The 20,817-nt window shown below is 46.5% G+C and overlaps 2 protein-coding genes across 6 annotated transcripts; one reads left to right on the forward strand and one right to left on the reverse strand.

Annotated features, from left to right (window-relative positions):
• Nucleotides 1-3,310: 3,310 nt before the first annotated feature.
• LOC118514229 (protein LSM14 homolog B) lies at nt 3,311-16,682 on the reverse strand. 5 transcript variants are annotated; one of them, XM_036060929.1, is made up of 9 exons: nt 16,478-16,682; nt 14,354-14,785; nt 13,638-14,060; nt 11,531-11,880; nt 11,293-11,460; nt 11,064-11,213; nt 9,628-9,887; nt 9,009-9,289; nt 3,311-8,926 (listed from the first exon to the last, which is right to left on the reverse strand). In XM_036060929.1, exons 2-9 carry the CDS (start codon nt 14,472-14,474, stop codon nt 8,919-8,921), a joined length of 1,761 nt encoding a protein of 586 aa, XP_035916822.1. In that variant the 5' UTR covers nt 14,475-14,785; nt 16,478-16,682; the 3' UTR covers nt 3,311-8,918. The 5 variants fall into 5 exon arrangements, with proteins under 5 accessions (XP_035916822.1, XP_035916825.1, XP_035916823.1 ...); XM_036060932.1 differs by lacking the exon at nt 16,478-16,682 and adding an exon at nt 15,415-15,541; XM_036060930.1 differs by lacking the exon at nt 16,478-16,682 and adding an exon at nt 15,321-15,489.
• Nucleotides 16,683-17,656: 974 nt separating this feature from the next.
• On the forward strand, nt 17,657-20,800 carry LOC118514240 (cytochrome c1, heme protein, mitochondrial). The gene is made up of 4 exons (XM_036060943.1): nt 17,657-17,956; nt 18,763-18,807; nt 18,888-19,463; nt 19,538-20,800. Exons 1-4 carry the CDS (start codon nt 17,885-17,887, stop codon nt 19,763-19,765), a joined length of 921 nt encoding a protein of 306 aa, XP_035916836.1. The 5' UTR covers nt 17,657-17,884; the 3' UTR covers nt 19,766-20,800.
• Nucleotides 20,801-20,817: the final 17 nt, after the last annotated feature.

Below are 20,817 nucleotides of genomic sequence, written 5' to 3' on the forward strand. Positions count from 1 at the left end.
CATTGATAAAACCCCGAACAAACGGGGGAGTGGGCGAACCCATATCCACTTCGGCATTCGGCAGCTATTGATCAAGCGGCGGAAACTGGGCGGTGGTACGCACCCCCGGTGATGATTGGCTTCTCCAAACGAACTCGCGAGCCGTTACCAAGGGCAGAAGAGCGAGCTACCGGGACTAACCGAGGGTTTTGTTAATGGTAATAAAATAAACAAAACAACCGCCTCGGCAATTGCACTGGTGGCTGATTAGTCTGCGGCTTTGGGTACACCCTTAAGGGCTGCAACGGTACGCTGCAGCAACGATTGATTTATGTGCCATTCGTCGACCGGTTGTGGTTTAGTTGCGCCAATCGGTGGATGATCCTGGGAACCGTGCGCTGGCGGCCTGTCTGGGAGGGTTTCTGCCGGTGGTAGACACAATATTTTACAAATTTGACGGGGGCTCGTCTCGTTGCTTCTTTGGGAAGGCCGGCCGGAACTGGGATTTCCGTTTCTTTGGAGTCAACCGTTGGCATGTAATGTTATGTTACAGTGTGAAAAGAAGCTAAAACAGCATTTGCATTATTTGATAAATATTTTTCCTTCTCTTGTTGCGTGTTTGGGGTTGGTTTGAATTTGGATAGCGTAGTTCTTAATGCTTTATTCTTTCACCAAAAATATTACTAAAATATTTATTTAATTTCATTACACAGAACTATTTCCGATTATCGTACGAAGGGAATTATTAGAAAAAAATGTTACCCAAAAAAACCATAACCGTTAAAGACTCCTATTAATCTAATATCTCACGACACATCATAATGAAAGTCACAGCGACTAATACCAACACCTTCGGCAATGGGATTTGGGAGTTTTTTTTAAGACTTAACACCCTTACCTCATGCAAATGAATCCACTGTAGGGGGGAGCTAATGAACTGGCAACATTTCGTTGAAGGGTCCGTTTTTCACGGCAAACTATTTTCCCATTGCCTTCCGGGCGACTCTTTCTGTCCTTTACGTCAGTGTGGCAGTGAGAGTTAATTAAACTTTTCTTCTATCACATCCGTGAATCAGGGGGGGGAACATTCCCAAAAGCAAACGGATACATTATCCGCATTTTTTCCCATTTTTTACCAACATTAACCGGAACCACACCGGAACGCGGGCCAAACGAACGGTGGGAAACGTTGGACAGAAGCACGTTTACTACAGCCACGTGTCGTAGTTACCCGCCACATGGAGTTGTGTCACATGTGTCAGCATCGCTTGCACGGAACGCTGTACATTAAAACGGACCTAGAACCGGAAGCTTGCCGCCATTGCCATCAATCTTGATAATGTCGGGCCCACGGTTTGGAGCGTACCTTCGCGTGGGAATTCGTCCACGTCCAGTCCAGCAGCGAAGCAGTTCAGTCGAGTACAGTACAGAAGAAGACCCATAATTAAATCAGCACAAATGGGAAATGGTGTGAAATGGTGCCGAAAAAAGGGTATAAAGAGGGGGGTAAGAAGGACTGTGTTATGGGCCGCCACGGGACGTTGAAATACTAACAAAGCACAAACGTCCACCAAATGTCCACTACAGTGTCCGATTGGTGATGGGGAATTCTTGAGGGGACTGCCCAGTGCCCGAATTCTTTGCCAAATAATGCTGCCCAGGGGTTGTTTCTTAATTTCCCCTTACGAGAGGTCCTGTTTTTGTGTTTTTTTGTTATGGAAGCCATTTTTTTAAATCAACCTTAAATGAGTGTAAACAAAAAAATGATTAATTATCCTATAACGTGTTTGATTGTGATGAATGGGAAAGATTAAGAATGATTAAACAATTAGCTTAATTTGGCAACGATGTATAAAAAAATTAGAAAAAAATACTAGATCTCTTTTATCCAATTCTAAGTACTTAACAACAATTATCCGGCACTGGGTTTCTGCTTCAACAAGCAAATCATGACATTCATTCGTCCGGATTCCGTGGCACACACAGAGTGCCATTGGTGCCCGCGAATTGTCGCACAGCTTGGCAAATAATTACCATAATATGGTAATAAATATTGCCAACCCTTTACTGTTTCGTCTGTCCATTCCGGCGTACTACTGACACACTCCGATCCACTACAAAGCACACCCCTACACGCCAACCCTTATACATGTAGCTGAGCAGAAGGAATTGTTGGTGAGGCCCGGGTTGAGTGTTGGAGTTGCTGCAAGACTCGGCCGCACAGAACCGCTTGTCTTGCAATACTCCGGACTCCGGACCTCAACAATGCTCCCCAATTTATAGCCCAGCGCAAGTAGGAACCAGCGGGAGGATAATAAATAGCACTGCTTTGCATCTGCCACCCCTACTGCCACACCACACACCGCTCGGGAAAACACTGCCTGCCCGATCCAGTCAACGACCTTTTCGTCGTTTTCTTCGATTAGCATTCCCTTGGTAGAATCTGCACTCAAAAAAGTGAGGGGACACGCGACTTTACTGTTGCTGTGACGTCACTTCACAGATGCTCGCTACTCGATATTGAACAGGAAGGTTTTTCAGTCACAAGCAGGCGAGAACGATCTCGGGGGCAACACGGTAGGACAAAAATAGTATAATTAGTGGACAAAGAGTGGTTTGACGCACACAGTTCGGGTAGGACCCCCTAATTAGTAGGCAAATGTCTTCAGTTTTTGTTGTTCAGACCTTTCGAACTTCGCGAACCGATACCGTGCGGTGGGTTGTTTATTACTTTGGATAATTAAATCGTAAACTAATTTTACGCCCCCTTGCTCCGCTTGCAGGGTGACGACGACGGTGTGGTTGTGTTAATCATTCGTGAAAGTTTTCTCACGGCTACCTTGATGACCGTGTGACGTGCTGCAACGTTACCTCGTCACGATTATTTCTGTAGCACGGACATGTGTACCTGCCAGCCAGTTTGGTAAAGATCCTGATTATCCGCCAACAAAAGGAATTGTGCTCCGTTCTCGATAATTTGGCTTCAAGGTGAAATCTGGAGTTGTGTAAGGCAAAAGTAGGATTAAAAAGATGCCGGAGTTTTCAGGGCTGATGCAAGCGTTCTTGAAGTGTTTAGCCTCCGTTCCATACATACATCCCGCCCGGTTACTAGGATCACTCGATTGATGCTTGGCTTTTCTTTCACTCACACCAATACAGAACGCATACGTGAACATTAATCCTTTTTCTTTACTATAGAGCACTATTTGTACTCTAAAGGGGTATTTTTCATCTGCCTCTTGTTTTTTTTTTTGTTTATTTCTTGTTTGTTTTGTTTTGTTTTTTCATTTATATATATTTTTCCATACAATTTGTTTCCATTTGTCAGCTGTTTTTTTTGCAATAGCTGTTTTCCGATGTGTTCACAACATTATACTATTACTGTTACTCCACTGTGTTCGTTATCTCCTTCGTGATGGTGGCGACGATGATGATGATGGTGCAGAGAAGGAACTTGGGCAAGATTTTCAGCCATCCATCTGTTTCTTTGCTTCCTGTACAATTCTTGTACCAATTCATCACCTTCCTTTTATTCGATGCGATATAGACTAAGCCGCTAATTATCGTTTCCCATTTGCTACTGTGTTCAGTGTTTCTGGGCCAATTCTTCGATGCTTTCCATCGTCCTATCGCACACCTCTGAAAGGGTTTTCTAAGATCTTACAATTTCGAAAATTCATATGAAAGTGTGCGAAAGTACGTTTTCGATATAAGCGTTCTAGCTGTAGCTAGTTGTCTTTTATTGAACCATTGCTAACCAACAGCAAAGTAAAAAGCGATCAAAACTTGGTAAGATGTTAGGCATCGGCAACGAAAACCAACAAATATTGTTCTATCGTTCATCAAATGGAGCATCATTCGGTCATTGGAACTACGGACGTGCGTGTACAACAATTCTACAGGGAAGCGCAACCCTTTTTTTTGGAGGACGACGTATGCATGGCGTTTTTGGGCATTTTCCTTTGCTATATCATATCACCGTCGTGTGCAAGCTTTCCCTTCGATTCTTTACAAACCATGTAACATCAAACAACTAAGTGACTTGAATGGGTGTTTGGCATTCAAAAGAAAAAAATCCAAATCGGTCCTTCCTCTTTCACATGCGAGATTATTACGAGATGCCTTCCGTTTTTTCTTCTGGTTGGCAAAATTTGCTTTAAAGGTTGCATTTTCTAGTGCATTGCCACTGGTTCACTCTTCCCTGTTTCTATGTTTTTGCACATAATGCTGTGTTTAACCTTACATGCTCTTAATCGTTTTTGCTGCTTCAATTCAAAGTAGGATTAGGGTCGCATTCTTCGCTGTACGCATTACGGGTCCACACACACACACACACACACATCGGTGACACACGACACTAGTGGAGCAACGAGATGTTTGAAACGCTGGACACACCACCTGTTATCGTTATATTATACTGTCATGCACGTGGACGCCACCTTACGCCACAACCCGCCCCAGTGGCCACGTGCTGTGCTCAGCGTGCATGCGTTTACAGTGTTGTGTTGTTGATTTTTTTGATAAAATATAAAAACATATTTCTGGCGATTTCTTTCCCGAGAAACACACACACACACACGAAGCGCGCCATTTTCGTTTTTCAATTCAATGTCCGTCCAATGAATTTTCCGTACTAAATATCGCCATCCATCTTCCTTTTCTTTCTCGCGAGGCTATCTGCTTTTCGTTATCCCATTTTGTTTTAGCAATCTGTTGTTTTGTTGGTCTGTGTCTTAGCATGCTCACACGATTCCAGGGATGGGCACAACAATTTCGTGTCACGTTCTAGGGCGCTACTCCTGCTGACCTGTTGGTACTGGCGACATTCGTCCGCGCCCGGTTTTTGGGGCGGGATCCTTGCCTATACGTTAAAACAACGCTCGATTTTACGCGCGAACAAGCCGATCGACAACACTTTTGGTTGGTTTTGTACAGACGAGAGGCCATCTTTCAATGTCTCGCGATGGCCACAGCTCGCCTATCCGTCTATACAAATCTCCTATCACTAGATATCCGTTTTCGTTTTACTTGCATTAATTTCAGTTTAATCCTTCTCTCTATGAAGTTGCTCTTACAGCTGCTGCTTATAAAGTTGTGAATATACTTCTGCCGGCTTCCGTCCCTTTTTACGTGTGATAAGTTTCTCTTGCAGTGTTTTCCGTCTCTCTCTCTCTCACGCACACACTTCTTTATCATATCTTTCTCTATCTGCTCCTGTTGCAAAAGTCAGTGTCTACTATGTTGCTCTACTTCGTTTAATATTCATGTGTTTAGTTTATTTGTTGCTTCCCCTTTTTTCCTTTCACCCCGCCCCTCCGTTTGTGTCCCCCTCCCCCTTTATCATGTTTCTTTTCTTATCTTGGTTTACTTCTTCTGCTTTCTGCTAGAGGAAGTTCTCTTAACTTTTGTCTGCGAAAACCATGCGCACATATAGATCACACATACACCACTTGCTCACATTCCTTCCAGTGGGCAGTGGGAAGGAACGCCGATGCCGTTCGATGCTTGTTTTCGTCGTTCTGGTGTAGGTTGCTCTGTTGCGCAGGGTGATTGTTTGGGGCTTTACGCACAATACTGTGACACACTACATATCAATCAAAAACCCGTTTAGGAATTTTTTTTTGTCACGCTATGGAAAACCACACCTTCAATGGCGCACGTCTTAGAAGGTACATCATTATTAAAATAACTTTCCCGCGCCGTCCGGCCCCAAATTCTTTCCTAGTTGTTTCACCACCTGCCGGGAACTCATCATGCAGGTGTGTGTGTGAAGGAACTCTTCTCTCCTGCTGCCTCTTATCTGCAATATTTGGATTTTTCACTCTTAATGAACATCCATATAGGGGTGGGGGGGGTGATGAGTGCTGGTCCTGGGGGGGGGGAGAGTTTTCTTTGTTTTTTTGCACATTTTTCTCCATTTGCTTTTGCTTTATATATTTTCTTTACTTCTTCTCTTCCAGTGTTACGACGTTTTCGATTTTAAATATAATTAATCCGAAAACTTAGCTGATACTACGTTCGCCACAAAAGCTCTACAACAACATCGCCCGTCCCCCCTTCCCCTAACCATTCGCTTCTAGCCTTCTCTATCTTGCCCCGTACACACACTGTTTTCGCTGCTGTTTGGCTGCCTGGCTTTCCTTTTGTTACAAGCACTTTCCTGGAGTAATACATCTAAACGGGAGAGCTCTAGCTTCGAAATTAAGATTACAGGGGGGGGGGGGGGGGTTGGGGGTGCATGATCTAGAGCCATAAACACATTAATGAGTGTAGTAAAAAAAATCCGGACTGCAACCAATCAATCCAACACAATCACATTTGTTCTACCATCCTTGCTAGCTTTCTCTCCCTCTCTCTCTCTCTCTCTGTTCTAATTTTTGTTTTTACATCGTTTTGGTTTCTGCGCGTGCGTCCCCGGATGATTCAAAATCATTATACAAGATTACGGTTCTACATTTTGCTTTAACATTCTGGTTTGGCGGTGGTTGCACGGGTGCTGCAACCAACCCCATCACCACCAAAAGAGCATTCAAGGTGCGGGCGTGATCCTGTGGCAACACACACACTCCCCCGGAAGGCCATTTGTTCAAGCGCTCAAGTCTGACTAATACTGACTTCGACTTTCGTCCTGAGATTGGCCGCCGTTTGCGTGCGTGCGTGCTTCCCCAACCTTCCCTCCTGCTGCACATTGAATAGCCCGCGATTCATCTCACATAAATCGTTTGATTCCTGCCTGGCAAACACCCTTTGTACGCACACACAGAGCAGATATCATCCCCCCGCGTGGGGAAACAGTGCGTGCGTGCGTGTGCAAGTATTACGCACAAGGCGCGAAAAGGGTTCAACAATGCGCGCACAAACAAAACGTATAAAGGAGTAGTAATGTAGGAAAATTACACAACTTCCCCCTTAAAACTAATGCAAACATTGTGTTTGCTAGGCCCAAAATTATAATTTAAAGCAAAGGATGAAAAATAATAAATGAAAATCTTACAAAAATTTAAAGTATAAAAAAATAAACAGAAAAGGAAAGCAAAAGAGAAAAAAAATAGGATAACTATTTTATGATCCGCTCCGCAATCAAAATATTGGTTTTTTTTTATCATTATGCCTAACTGAATAACCGTTCTTCTCTCCCGTGGCGTACGTTCCACCGCCACCATTTTCACATGCCACATGCCGTTCAACCACCAGCGCAAGCGGCTTACCGTTATAACGTTTAAATTTTTAAACCGAAAAACCAGTACACACACACACACACGTTCCAAAAATCTATAAAACTGATTTGTGTGAGGAAAGCTGTTAAGAAGGTGTGTGTTTTTTTTGGCCCATGTTGCTGCAGTATCTTGTCTGCTCCTCTCTTCTTTTCTTATTCCGCCGGACGGATGGACATTGTGTGTGTTTGTGTTTTTTTTTGTCAGCACAATCTTTCTATATCCTATCGGAACGTATGATAGACAGGAAAGAGAAACATAGAGAAGATGGCTCAATGGTCCGCTTTTCAATCGGTTTGCCTGTTCCCGCGCGCAGTAATTTTGCTCTCTAACGCCTGCTATTTTACAATTATGCTACGCCAGGAGGGTACTATAGAGAGAGTGAGTGAGAGAGAGAGAGATTTTAGATATGATGCAACACCCGTTGTTGTGTTTCCAGCACAAACTGTTTTGCTCGCTTCTGTTTTCTTCCCCTTTCTGTGTAAAATCGTTTTTCTTTTCTCATCATCTCTTCTCCGTGCCTGCTTTGTTACGCGCCATGAAACTGAATACGATTTAACCGATGATAGGAGATGTGTGGTGGTGGTGGTGGTGCCGCTGGGTAGTGGTGGACATGATTGCACGTTGCAGATGGGCCAAAAAAGGAAAACCGGTCCGTGGAGTATTACCCCTACCCGCTTCCTTGGATGTTGTTGGCTATTGTTCTACACTAGTTGTATACTTAAGTAGGGGATGCTTGATGTTATCGACGCCTGCGACGAAGAAGCGCCGCAAGTGGCTGCTCAGGTTGTGCATGCTGTGGGTTTGCTTGTGTGTGTGTGTGTTTGCACAACTAATATAATCACTTTCCGGTCGTAGTAGTAGTGGTGTGTGTTTTCTCTCCATGGTGATCGTATGGTTTCGCATTTCGATTATCTTCGTCGTAGGAGCTTCCGGGCTTTTTTTGCCGGTTGACGCATTGGATTTTCGTGGATACTCATTCGATTTCGTGTGGTTTTTATCGAACATAAAATTGCAAACAACGTCGATCTGCATTTTGCTTGGATTGATCGTGTGCTTATGGACAGTCTGAATCCAATACATACTACAACATAACATCCATCCAATGACAGTGCGGTTCCGCAAACAACGAGTTAAATCCTTGTTATGCTTATGCTAACTTTTTGTTTAGTGTTCATCTCTCGATGCATTCAGCAGCCTGGACACACTCACACACAACACATCTACGTTTCACACGAGATACATGATGCACACACACACACACACTAATCGATTAATCGCTCGAACAATCAACCGATCCTCTGTTGACGACTTTACGTGTAGTACTAATGTTGTATTGTTATATCTCCACCGACTTTTCGTCGTCCTGCATCCCATCGTATCATTTCTGCACCGTTCGTTCTCCCAAACGTGCTTTTGGATTGGAATTATGGGGATCCTGGAGCTGGATCCGAGAGAGATGGGGTCGGGAGTGTTATCGCGTGCTCTGTATTACCGACTCCCCGCGAGCCACACGGGCCAGCAAGCAGCACACATTTGACACATTCCCGCATGATGCCTGCCTCTCTCTCTCTCATCATTCAATCTGCTTTTTGCGTAATTTTAGGACAACTCTCTCTCTTATCTTCTGCCGCATGTTTTGTTTTGCTCAATCGTTTATATCGGAACTAGTCAGCTTTCTAAAAGTAACAGTTTATCCGTGGTATTCTTCCCATTTCCGTGGCATTATTTGCCTACCGAAAAAGAATTTAAAAAAAAAGCAGATGATTAGTTACAATAATGCTTGAAGCAAAAATGTTTTTTTTTCCATTTTACCTGCCGCCACTTCTATGACCGCTGGTTGCTGCTCCTGGTGGCTAGTGGGTGGTGCTGCAGCCGACGAGAGCTGATTCGACTGGGGCTGTCCACCGGCGTTGCCGTTGTTGGACGCGTTTTGCTGCGTTCCACCGGTCGACGAGCGGTTATGCGACATGCCGTTACCACCGTTCAGCTGACGATTGCCACTGCGGCCTCGGTAGTTGTTGCCGCCGCGGTAGTTGTTGCCTCCGCGGTGGTAGTTGATGCCACGGTGGTAGTAACCACCTCGTCGGTTGTATCTATTTCATACACAAACACACACACACACACACAGGAGAATATTAGAATTAGGAGACAAATCTTTAAAGAATAACTGGTATATCAAAACAGGCTTATGCTTATCCCTTTCCGATATCCTCACCGAAAAATTCATTAATTCTTAAACAGAACAACACGTTTTGCATGTTGCGCCGTCATGTCATGAGAATGGCACCGGGGCAACCCAGCTCGTCTATTAGGAAAAGCCCTCCCGATAACACATCTATCCCCTCTGCTTTGACCCCAACATCTAATGGGAGACTCGGCCTGCCATTACCACCAGCCCCTCCCAGAAGAGCACACACACACACACACTTACCCGCCACGTCTGGTCGATCCAACGCCGAATGTTTCCGTGTTTAGCTTGCGCTCCTGGCGCCAATCCGTACGCTGCTGCTTACCCTTCGCGCGCTCCACCGCCTCGCACGAAATGTTGTCGAAGAACGACTTGGCCTTGTCGTAGCAGATCACGTCTTCCTCCTCCTGCTCATGCTCGCCGGCACCAGTTTCGTTGCCCGAATCGTCCTTCTTGTCCAGTGGTTCGGTCGTGGTTGTGGTGGTGGTAGTTGTGGTAGTGATCTGTGTGTGTGTGTGCGAGTGTGTCGCCGCCGTCAAATTCAATCCATTCACAAGGCGTCGAATTATTTAAAAACAAAAAAACCAATGAAGATACAAAACGCGTGATAAAGAAGCGAAAAGGAAAAGATTTCAGTTATTACTGTCCTCAACAGAATGTTTCGTGTTGTTCGTGTTAGGCCTTGGTGTGTCGTGTTCCATACAGCGCATATACATTCCGAAACAAATATTTTGCTTCAAATGTATGCTTATGCGAGATGAAACACGGCACACGGCTTTGCTCTACATGAGGGATTTATGAGTTGCGCTGATGAGAAAGAAGATGATAGACAGCAAAATTTTGACAATTTGATAAATTTTGTTGCAAAAGGGGGACACATACAATCATTTTTCCATTATTGGTAGACTGGATGTTTTGTGTGGCCGATTCACTGTAGAAAACACTGTCCAAAATCTGATTGTTGTGCGTGCGTGTCATCTTCCCTCTGTCGTGTTTATGTTTGTAGCTTATTGTATTAAGAATGCATTTAGTACATAACAGTGTACACCAAGCATAACCACAATTAGCTGTTATTTGCACGTGCTTTAACCAAATGTTTGTTAAAGAAAAAAGCGACAGTATAGATTGAACGTGTTGAAAAACTCATAAATATTGTGATCTTTTTGGGGTAAATGGCAAAAACATAAATATCTGCGCATGGACGCCAACAAGCAGAACAGAAGCACAGAACAGAAGCAATAAATTAAACTTAGAGCAAACACAACAGCAGCGCCAGAAGATTTAGCTCTGTTCTATTAATGATTAATGATCGTAACTTTGTAATAAACAATTTAATTATTCATTAATCCCGACACGATCGAACTTGCGGGAAGCTTAGCATCGGAAAGGGACGATACATTTCTCATCGATCCTCTCAGCACCAGTAACAATACCAAATCGGTAACCGGCAAGATCCACACACCTTCACACATCTAAGCCAACAAAAAACCTTTCGCAACAGCCATCATCTTCATTCGCGTCGTATTGGGGGTCTGTATGGGGGGGGGGGGGGGGGTGGAGTTTTGGGGGGAAGTGGAGGATCACAAACCAAGGACAGGACACAGGAATTCGATTCGATTCGATTTACGGGAGGAAGTGACAAATTAAACATAATAACAAAAAAAAGAAAAAGAAAATACCTGCTCCGGTTTCAACTCTTCGCCCACCTTAAGTTTAGAAAGCTGCGATCGTAGCTCTTCGAACTTGCTGTTGGCCTGTTCGAAGTCGTAATCGTTTTCGAACTTAAGCAAATTCTTTGCACGCTGTCCACCGGTACCACCGGTACCACCCTGCAAACAACAACAACGGCAAAAAAAAGCCATAAGATTCAAATGGCCACACAGCACATTGGTACAACATCACCCATACCTGTTGCTGCTGCGGTTGGCCAATGTTGCCACGCGGACGGCGTACGATGTTGTTGTTGCCACCGTTGTTCTGGTGGTTCTGATGGTTGTTGCGGTTATTGTTCCAACCGGTACGGTTTTGGCCTCCCTGCTGCTGCTGTTGCTGTTGTTGCTGATGCTGCTGTCTTGGCTAAAATAACGAAATGGTTTTTGACCGATTAGTTAAAAGACCCCGCCCGTGAGGGTTTACAAAACCCAACCTTGTAATTTTCCTTCATCTGATTGTCGTTTCCACCGTGTTGCGACTGCTGCTGCTGCTGCTGCTGCTGCTTGCCCGAGTCGCGTCTCTCTCGCATGTTGTTCTGATGATTACCACCACCTCGGTGCTGGTTGTTGTTGTTGTTTTTGTTGCGCTGATTGTTGCCACCACCGTCACGGTTGTTGTTCTGCTGCATCATCTGCTGTTGCTGAGATTGTGGCTGGCCGTGCTGATGCTGCTGCTGCTGTTGCTGCTGCTGCTGCTGCTGCTGGTTCGTCTGCACAGCGATGTCCACGGTTGGACTCTTGCGCGACAGCATGTTGCTCGGTGTGCCCGAACGTGATCCACTTCCTGTGAGAGAGCGAGCGAGCGGGTTTGAGAATAATATTTTTTTAAATATTAGTTACAAAACGAAGCGTTAAGTACATAACAAACAAAACGGAGGTGCTGCATAACAACTAACTTGTCGAAAGAATTAAAAAAAAAGCAAAGCTCATTTAACAAAACTAAAGTGAAAAATGGGAATAAGGAGACAAGATTTGTTTTCAACAAAGCATAGCATATGATCTAATGAAACGAAATAAGCTGTTTAATGTTGGATGGATGTAGCGTTCAGTGAAGAAGGGAGGCGGCGCGCGCGCAGTTGTCTCCATGGGCATGGAAGTAATGAAAAATCAGCGTCAACAACACAGCAAAACATCGGCAGCAGCAGATTTTGTTTTTCATTCGTGTGGGCTAATGATATACACCCATTCCCTGTAAATTTGCTTTCGGTTATGAATGCAAGCCTGATTACAGTTGTCCTGGCATTAATAATGACAGCTACTAACGCTTTTATGATTGTAACCGAATTAATGTTTGGAGAGAAAATTTTAACTAGCAAAAGCAGAGAGGAGATTCTATAATATGTAGCGTATGGAACGAACGTGATATCGAGCCAACAGAAAGGGGAAAGAAATAAGTAGTAAATTATGCATTAAAACACGTCTGATTGAACGATGTGAACGAATACTCAGATGTTTCAAGCACCTTATTTTGCTATCCCTCTTAGCGATCATTTCATGAAGCATGCATCGTTCAGCTGTATGCATACTACTGCAATACAACCAACACTGTTAAACGAAAGCATCAGCTTATAAAAAAAAGATCGAATAACAACACCATTATCGTATAAACAAAGCGTTATCGCTGTGCCTGCCTGATAACAAAATGCATCCGTTTCAACAGCAGCTGGCGGCATCAAACAATACAGGCACGATCGTATGTGTGAAGCTGCTGCTGCTGCTTACTTGCGATATGCGACTAGCCCTAAGCTAGCGAACTGTTAAGTCGCTTACGCAAGGAAGAAATTTAATAATTCAAAGTTTTTCAAACGGTACCGGTACCGGTTTTATGGCAGCACAAAAGCGATGCATGCGGAAAAGGCCGTTTAACGAATGAATGATGAGGTGCAACGAAAAAAACGAAAAACGAATCGTACTCAATATTACACTAAGTAAAACAAAAGCTACTAGGCAGCAGCAGCAACAACATAAACAAAAGCAGAGCAATTTTGTAAGTGTACGTATATGAAGGCATGAAAATGTTTGAGTTACACTTAAACTCTTCGATACGATTCATCCGCTTTTTTTTAGGATTTCTTGTAAAACTCGCTTGCTTCCCACCTTGCTGCTGCTGCCGTTGGTTCGTGTGCTGTTGCTGTTTGGCATTGCGGCATTCCGCAGCAACACCGCCGCCAAAGACAGTCGGGACACCGGAAGGTCCACGGTCGCCAACGACAACAAGATCATTCGCTTTGGTGGAAGACAGAGGAGAAGCAGGAGAGGGCGACGATGCCGACAGCATGCCGACCGTTGGAAGAAAGGCTGATGGCGATGATTGCTGCTGCATTGTCGTTCGACCACCGCTCGAAAGATCTGGTTTTGGCTTGGATCCTCCTGCTTTGGGGAACATTTCCATCGCCTGTTGCTGCTGCTCGGGTGCCTGCTGTTGCTGATTCGAGCCATTGCCATCGGGTACGCCACCATCTTCACCGAATGAACCACCACCACCAACACCAACACCAGTAAGCTTATTTCTGTTCGTAATTATATTGTTCGATAGCATACCTCCGAGATTGTTCATACCGCCGCCAAATGCATTGTACGGTTGGCCACTGCCACCACCCCCTCCCATCTGTGGTGCATGACCAGGCGGCGGTGGTCCGCCCATCGGGCCACCGGTTACGGGTGGGCCGCCACCCATCGGACCACCGGGCGGTCCACCGGTCGGTGGGCCACCCATCTGCGGCATCATAAAGCCCTGCTGCGACGGATAGCTCGGTTGGCCCAGCTTGTTCGGCATCGGCATCTGCGGACCCTGCTGCGGCGGCAGATGCATCTGCATGATGGCCGGATCATTCGGGACCGGGTTGTTGTTGATCACCCGAATATCCTTAATATCCGACCCGCGGAACAGGATATAGTCGTAGCATTGGTTCTGCGGCGCAATCGGGAACTGTGTTTCCCGATCCTCCGTACCGTACGACTTCACTGTGAAAGAAAGGCAAACGGGAGTATGAGAAATAGTGCATAGAGCAGCAAATATTTAAATCATTTCCAATCAAAGCGCACGACAGGATCAAGGTTCTACTTTGATCATGCACACACATCTGTGGATCAAAATGGGAGCGCAAACACATGCGCACATACAAAATGAACGTTTAGTCCTCCATTGCATTTTACCACACGGGAGGACATTTTGTTTTCCATCTGATCATCGGACAAACGAAGGATAAAGTGTCCTGGCGGTAGAAGAGCATATTTTCCTTATCAGGAACACTTACCTCGTGCAAGGGCGATCGTGCATCGCTCCGGATCGACGGTGAACAGCAATCCCTCATAGCGGATATCGGCTTTCGATATCAGCGAGATGCAGGAACCAATTTCCGGCATAGGGCAACTCATCTTGAAGCCGCCTTGACTCGCTCACTTTATGATTCTCTCAGGTGTCTATTAGCGGTCAAAGACCGCGTGTGTCTGCGGCGAGACGATGAAACGTTCCACACCTGTGCTTCCGTACGGTGCACAACCTTTTTCTTTTTCGCACTAACTGAACACTTTCGCCGTACGGAAGGGTAATTACCCCACTGACTGATGATCCACTACGATCGTATACACTCTACACTGTACTGCTTAAATCACACCAGATGCAACAATGATGCGCGTTGGCCTGCCTGTCTGCCACTAGTGTGTGCACGCCGTGCGCTTGGGAAAAGCTGTGAAAAGAGATGCGAAGAAAATACAAGACCGAATAAGCCATCTATGTGAATTTCCAAGCGAGTGCCCACCCACAAACGCTGCTTTTAAACGCGACGTGACGTGCAAATAGGTTAGGAAGGTTCACACTCTACACAATGCCGGCGCGCGCTGCGCGGCGTGCCCGACAGACAGTTTGCGTGTCGGCAGAAATTTGATCACGAGATTGCTATGGTAACTGAAGGCGGCTGCAAGCGGTTGTGAAGCAGTGGAGCAACCGGAATGCCACGGTTTTTGTTTTTTACACATTCCATCAAGTATGCCAGTGTTGTCTTTTTAAGAGGCGGCTTTCACTTCCGGTCGCTGTTAACCGTAATGGCTGACTGGAGCAGTGGAGATCGGCGAAGAAGTATGGCTGCTGCTACTGCAGGATCACTCTCGAAGAACGATTGACCGCCGAAAAGGCTTCCAATTTAGCTAGATTTACGATCGACTACTACTTGGAAGATTTGGATACATTACACCCCACTGGGACTAGGACTTTAAAGCACGCACGAGCCGAGTTAAGGCTGCTTCCTGACGGACTCCTGGCGACAGCCGAAATGAAAGGATATTCCGATCGCGAAAGCGTTTCACGCACGCTACCAACCAGGCTGAAGGATGAAAAGATGATGCTAGCTTGGATCGCCGGACGGACGGTGGTACACGGGCGCTCGGCTACACATCGATGACGGCAACGACGATGATGATGCTGATGACGAGAGTAATTCAAAGATGGACGACACACGGTACGTGAAACGGACACACATACGAAAAACTAATGAGCTGCTTCTCTTTCGCACGTTCGCACACGCTCGAGCGAATAAGTGAGTGAGCTGTGTGTGTGTGTAATGAGAACGAGCATTGAGTAAGTGTATGCGTACGCGGCGCATTGACAGCTGGGAAGGCGAGAATGAAGCGGCGCACATTATTGAACTAAAGGAAAGAAAGGGAGGAGGGGATCGAACGAGAGATGGGAAAGAGAGGGCGAGAGCAAAGGAAAAAAAAGACCAGCAAAAAGAAAGAATACCGCGACCGCGATTCCTGCGTGCACGAGTGTGTGACTTTCCAACGGCAGCAGCCTGCGTTACTATGCTAAAGTAGCCTTACACCGATTGAAATTATGCGACCAGGATCACCATCGTTGCCCGGCCGGCTGAGCGCTATGAAATACCGTTTCCAACATTTGCCTGCTGGAAGCAAAGACGCAAAATTAGCAGATACCCCTCTCTGTTGGTCTCGTCGATTGCACTCTTGGAAACTGCACCAACACCATCACGAACCATCATCACCACTACCACCAGCGACAACCGGGGAGCAGGCGAACGAGACACGCAACACTCTTTCGGCGAAGTTACACACGGCCAAAGCAGCGAACTTACAGACCATTTCCGTCCCGACGGTTTAAATGCTTCCCGCAGCAATCATAATCCACACAAAGCGACAAAGGGACACATACATTAACGCACCAACACGCACGCACACACAACGCAAAAGCACTCTTTACCCCCCCTGCCTGCCCGGTGAAGGAGAGAAGGCGGGCGAACAAACGCTTGACCGAACGGCACACACCGTCGCTGCCAACTTTCCTATAGCGCGGTGGCCAACCCTGAAAGAAAGCAGCGCTAAAACAACACGCCACGGTGTGAAAATTCGGCCACTTCACAACTCACCACCACTGCACCGTACACGCACGCCGTAGAACCGCTTTGCGAAGCGCGAATTTGCTCGCGACACGCCGAAAAGCCCGAAGAAAGAAACGCGCTGTTCTATTCCGCACACTCACTCCTCTGACGTTGTGAAAAAACGACACACAGCGCTGTAATACGGGAAAAGGCCGCGACGAGCGGGTGAGTTGCGCACGGTGGTCAGCGAGGTACAAACGACTACGAGGCTCAAGATACCGTCTTCAAAGGAGGCCAAAGAGATGTGACGACGAGCGTACCGGTGGCGTTTAGGCGCACGGGTTGGAAGCTAGCGCTGTTTGTTGATGTGGAAAGAAAAGCCAAATTTTCATTGATTTTTAGAGTGATACACCGCACATGGAGGTTGAGAACTGCAAAGCAATAACCATCATCAAGTGCGTCTCTTACATCACGTGTCATAGGTGGATAAATCAAGCAAAACTTTGTATCGATTGCACAAAATGATTTTATGTGAAGTATTGAGCTTTGAGGTATAGCTATTGTTCAAATGCTTTGGAAGCTGTCATAATTGTGCTTAAAAAAAAACTGCCAATTGATTCGAATCGATGATCGCACTGAAAGTCGATGAAACTGCGTATTTGTGTAGTTTTTAATTAATCAAAAATGATTTATTTTTTCTTAGTATTGAATGCCAATGGGCCCTTCTAGTAAACGGAAAATTCATTTCCTACGTGGTGGAATAAGTAGCGGAATCAGCATAAATGCAAAAGTGTAGATTTCCGTACCAAGCAAAAAAAGATCTCCTCCTATCCAAGGTGTATGTATTTAGAAGGTGGATTTTTATCGATTTGACAGGGCGACATTTTAGTCGAGTTATGTCAGAGTTTGTTTACAAAAACATATGGTATGGGGCTACCAACATGAACAAACAGCCTCGATTCTCAGTCCTTTGAGCAATTTCGCTAATTTATGGGTCATCTTCGCATATTAAGTATTGTCCCACAGACGATTGACGATATTTGGTTGCATTTTTCGTCAAAAAATCGCAAGCGATACCACCACCGGCGCCTCCTCCGACGCTGCCGTCATACTTCTCAATACCCTTCCCCTTGATCACCACGGAACTGTTATGTCAGGTCGAGAAATGTCAATTTGCTCTAAACAACTCTACCTTCTATATCTACATACCTTGCTCCTATCCAAGTTCACCTGTCAGTGCATGTGACCGCAGCAATCGATGCAATTTCAGCCACAGGGAAAAATCGAGCGTAGACTGTCAAAAAATAGGCACCCGCTGACGAACCACCGCCGGGCTACGGGGTAGAGAAAAAGGTGCAGAAACGAGACGGCAAAAACGAACAGCGAAATACGAGACGGTGTCCGAAACACAGAGTGTGCGAGGAATCTTTCACTTTGCCCCGTTGCAGTCCAATCATGGCGGCTTTCGTAGGACGAATTTGTGGATCCGGATTGTTGAGCCCGAAAGGCGGCGCTACCTTGCAGAAGGTCGGTAAATACGCGATATCCTTTGCGGGGGTGCAAAGGGAAGTGAAAAGAGTGTGTGGTGGCGGGTCCCGGACATCGGATGTCCCTGTCCTGTCCCGCAAGAGGAAGTGCCAATCCGTACGAACCGTGTTGCAGAGCAGATAATCCGTGCAAAATGACACCCCCACCCCTTCGCAGTCGTGCGCACCGTTCCCCGTGTGCTCAGCATGCAGGGGGTTGTACCGTAGTGCAGAGAACCCGACAGTGAGAAAATGTTGTGTAATCACAGGACTTATTGAATGGTCCGCGCGAATCGCTGGATTAGGCAAGCTCGGTGTCATCCGCTTCTCTCCACTACAATGCTTCGAATACATTGAATTGTGAAATTTCCCATTTCCATACACACGCACACACCGCCACGGTGGGAAAGAAAATATGGTCTAGGAGAAAAACGTCATTAGACATGGAAGGAAAGGCAGGCTAGGCTGTTGAGCAATGTGCTGTGCTGTTGCCAGCACCCGAATCTATGCAGATCAATCCGACTGTGCTGGGAAAACGATTGCCGCAGCTTGTTGCAGATCCAATATGTTTTATTCGAACGTCCCCGCCGTGAAGAATCGTAGGAGGCTACGGGCACAAAGTGTCACGAACGGCCGTAGAACACGATTGTTTTTCTCGTTCGCTCGTATTATATAATGCTTGCGAAGCGAACTACAAAGAAGAGATGGGATCATATTGGCATTTTTTTTTTTCATTGTTATTATCGCACTTTTCAAGCCAAACCAATCGACAGGTTGTAATTAATGCTTCGTTTATTTAAATTGTAGGTACAAAATTTTTCCACGACCCGCGCCTGGACCAAAAACCAGAAGGTATGTTACGTTGGCCTTTGAATTTGCATCGGTTTACCCAGCTGTCAACTGTTTGCCAAAATGCATCCCATCCTTTGCAGGTTGCTACTGCGGCCGGTGTGTTGGTAGGCGGTGCGGGAGCTCTGCTCTACGCGCTCGAACAATCGGTGTCCGCCTCCGGTACGGAAGTGCACCCGCCGGCACTACCATGGAACCATAAAGGTGTGCTCGATTCGCTCGACCATGCGTCCGTCCGCCGTGGGTACGAGGTGTACAAGCAGGTGTGTGCGGCCTGCCACTCGATGCGGTTCATTGCCTACCGCAATCTGGTCGGTGTGTCGCATACCGAGGCGGAAGCAAAGGCCGAGGCGGAGGAGATCCAGGTGCGCGACGGTCCGGATGAGGCGGGCAACTACTTCATGCGGCCCGGCAAGCTGTCCGACTACTTCCCGAGCCCGTACCCCAACGAGGAGGCTGCCCGTGCCGCCAACAACGGTGCCTATCCGCCGGATCTAAGCTACATTGCGCTTGCACGCCACGGTGGCGAGGACTATTTGTTCGCGCTGCTCACCGGCTACTGTGATGCGCCGGCCGGTGTGGTGCTACGCGAGGGTCAGTATTACAACCCATACTTCCCCGGCGGTGCCATCTCGATGGCTCAAGCACTGTACAATGAGGTAAGCATGCATGGGCGGGACAGTTCTGACACAGCTCTTTACGCGCTTCAAACAACCGCTCTTTACCGCTTCAGGCTGCTGAATATTCCGACGGTACGCCACCAACGGCCAGCCAGCTGGCGAAGGATGTGTCCACGTTCCTGGTGTGGGCCGCCGAACCTTATCACGATGAGCGCAAACGCATGGGTATCAAATCGGTCGGCATTATCATGATCCTCGGTGCGCTGTCTTACTACATCAAGCGACACAAGTGGGCCGCGCTCAAGACGCGAAAGATTTCCTTCCACCCAAAGAGCAAGTAAGCGGCGCGGCGCTTACCACTACCAGCCGCAACAACAGCAGCAGCAGCAGCAGCAGCAGTATAGGTGAAATGTGATGTGGAGGAAACTGGCCATCAACCGTCGACCCGGGAATTGAGACCCCATCCTATTGGCAACCAACCACCCCCCCCCCCCCCCCACAAAAAAAGATTCGGAACGAAAACCTGAAACAAAATGGCCGGGACATTTTTAGATTAACGTTAGCCTCCCATCGGCGGATAGTAGGATCACAGTGCACACACGCCAGTGGGATTCGATGCAAGAGCGGTTGCGAGGGACGAGAGCGCAGCAAGCGACGGCGGAGCACTGAGTGAATGCTGTTTTTATATTCATGAAGGACATCGAAATCTGTTCTTCCCTGCCGATACTCGCCAAGATACACAGCAGCAATTGCCTGGACATTGAAAAAACAAAGGCGGTCTGCCACTTGTCACAGCTGCCATACAGAATCACTCTCGTTCGTTCTGCTGATGTCTCCGTCTAGCTAGGCTCTCTCTCTCTCTCTCGTGGTGATTTTCCAACCGACACCGACAACCTTCTTGTACCGAATCCTAGTTAGTTTTGTTTGGCCTCCCTTTCCTTTCTTTCCACCCCCACCGCCGTTGTATAGTTCAATTATCATTGTACGCAGTGTAACAAAACCTCACAACCAACCGAGATATGCGACAAGAAATTACCGACAAACAAACAATCGTTCGCTTGTTTGCGCTTTTCTTTTTTGGGCCGGGGACGGTTTAAAACCAGCTTCACAGGGGATGGTTTTGTCCGAAAGTGTGTCCACCAAGTGGCCACAGTACTACTACCACTACTACTACTGCCATTGAAAGTTGTGTGCGTGGTCATATGCTTATCATATGCTCCAGCTAGGATGTGTCCCCGGTGGTGGTAGTGGTTGGTAAGAAATTATTTAACAAACCACGAAGGTCTTGCGATTCCTAGTTTGACGGTTGATGAAAGGTATGATTAGCAAAACAGAAAACACGAAATAAATCATAATACCGTACGTTGTTAATTTAACTGTGTGCAACGCATGT

The sequence above is a fragment of the Anopheles stephensi genome, chromosome 3, assembly GCF_013141755.1.
Source record: "Anopheles stephensi strain Indian chromosome 3, UCI_ANSTEP_V1.0, whole genome shotgun sequence".
Taxonomy (NCBI): domain Eukaryota; kingdom Metazoa; phylum Arthropoda; class Insecta; order Diptera; family Culicidae; genus Anopheles; species Anopheles stephensi.

What these genes read in the sequence shown, in the direction of transcription:
- LOC118514229 (XM_036060929.1), bottom strand. Translation starts at nt 14,474, where the DNA reads ATGAGTTGCCCTATGCCGGAAATTGGTTCCTGCATCTCGCTGATATCG. An exon ending in CACGATCGCCCTTGCACGAG is followed by an intron (nt 14,061 to 14,353) that starts GTAAGTGTTCCT and finishes TTTCTTTCACAG; the next exon opens with TGAAGTCGTACGGTACGGAG. An exon ending in GGATCGACCAGACGTGGCGG is followed by an intron (nt 9,290 to 9,627) that starts GTAAGTGTGTGT and finishes TGTATGAAATAG; the next exon opens with ATACAACCGACGAGGTGGTT.
- LOC118514240 (XM_036060943.1), top strand. Translation starts at nt 17,885, where the DNA reads ATGGCGGCTTTCGTAGGACGAATTTGTGGATCCGGATTGTTGAGCCCG. An exon ending in GCGGCGCTACCTTGCAGAAG is followed by an intron (nt 17,957 to 18,762) that starts GTCGGTAAATAC and finishes TTTAAATTGTAG; the next exon opens with GTACAAAATTTTTCCACGAC. An exon ending in CTCAAGCACTGTACAATGAG is followed by an intron (nt 19,464 to 19,537) that starts GTAAGCATGCAT and finishes TTACCGCTTCAG; the next exon opens with GCTGCTGAATATTCCGACGG.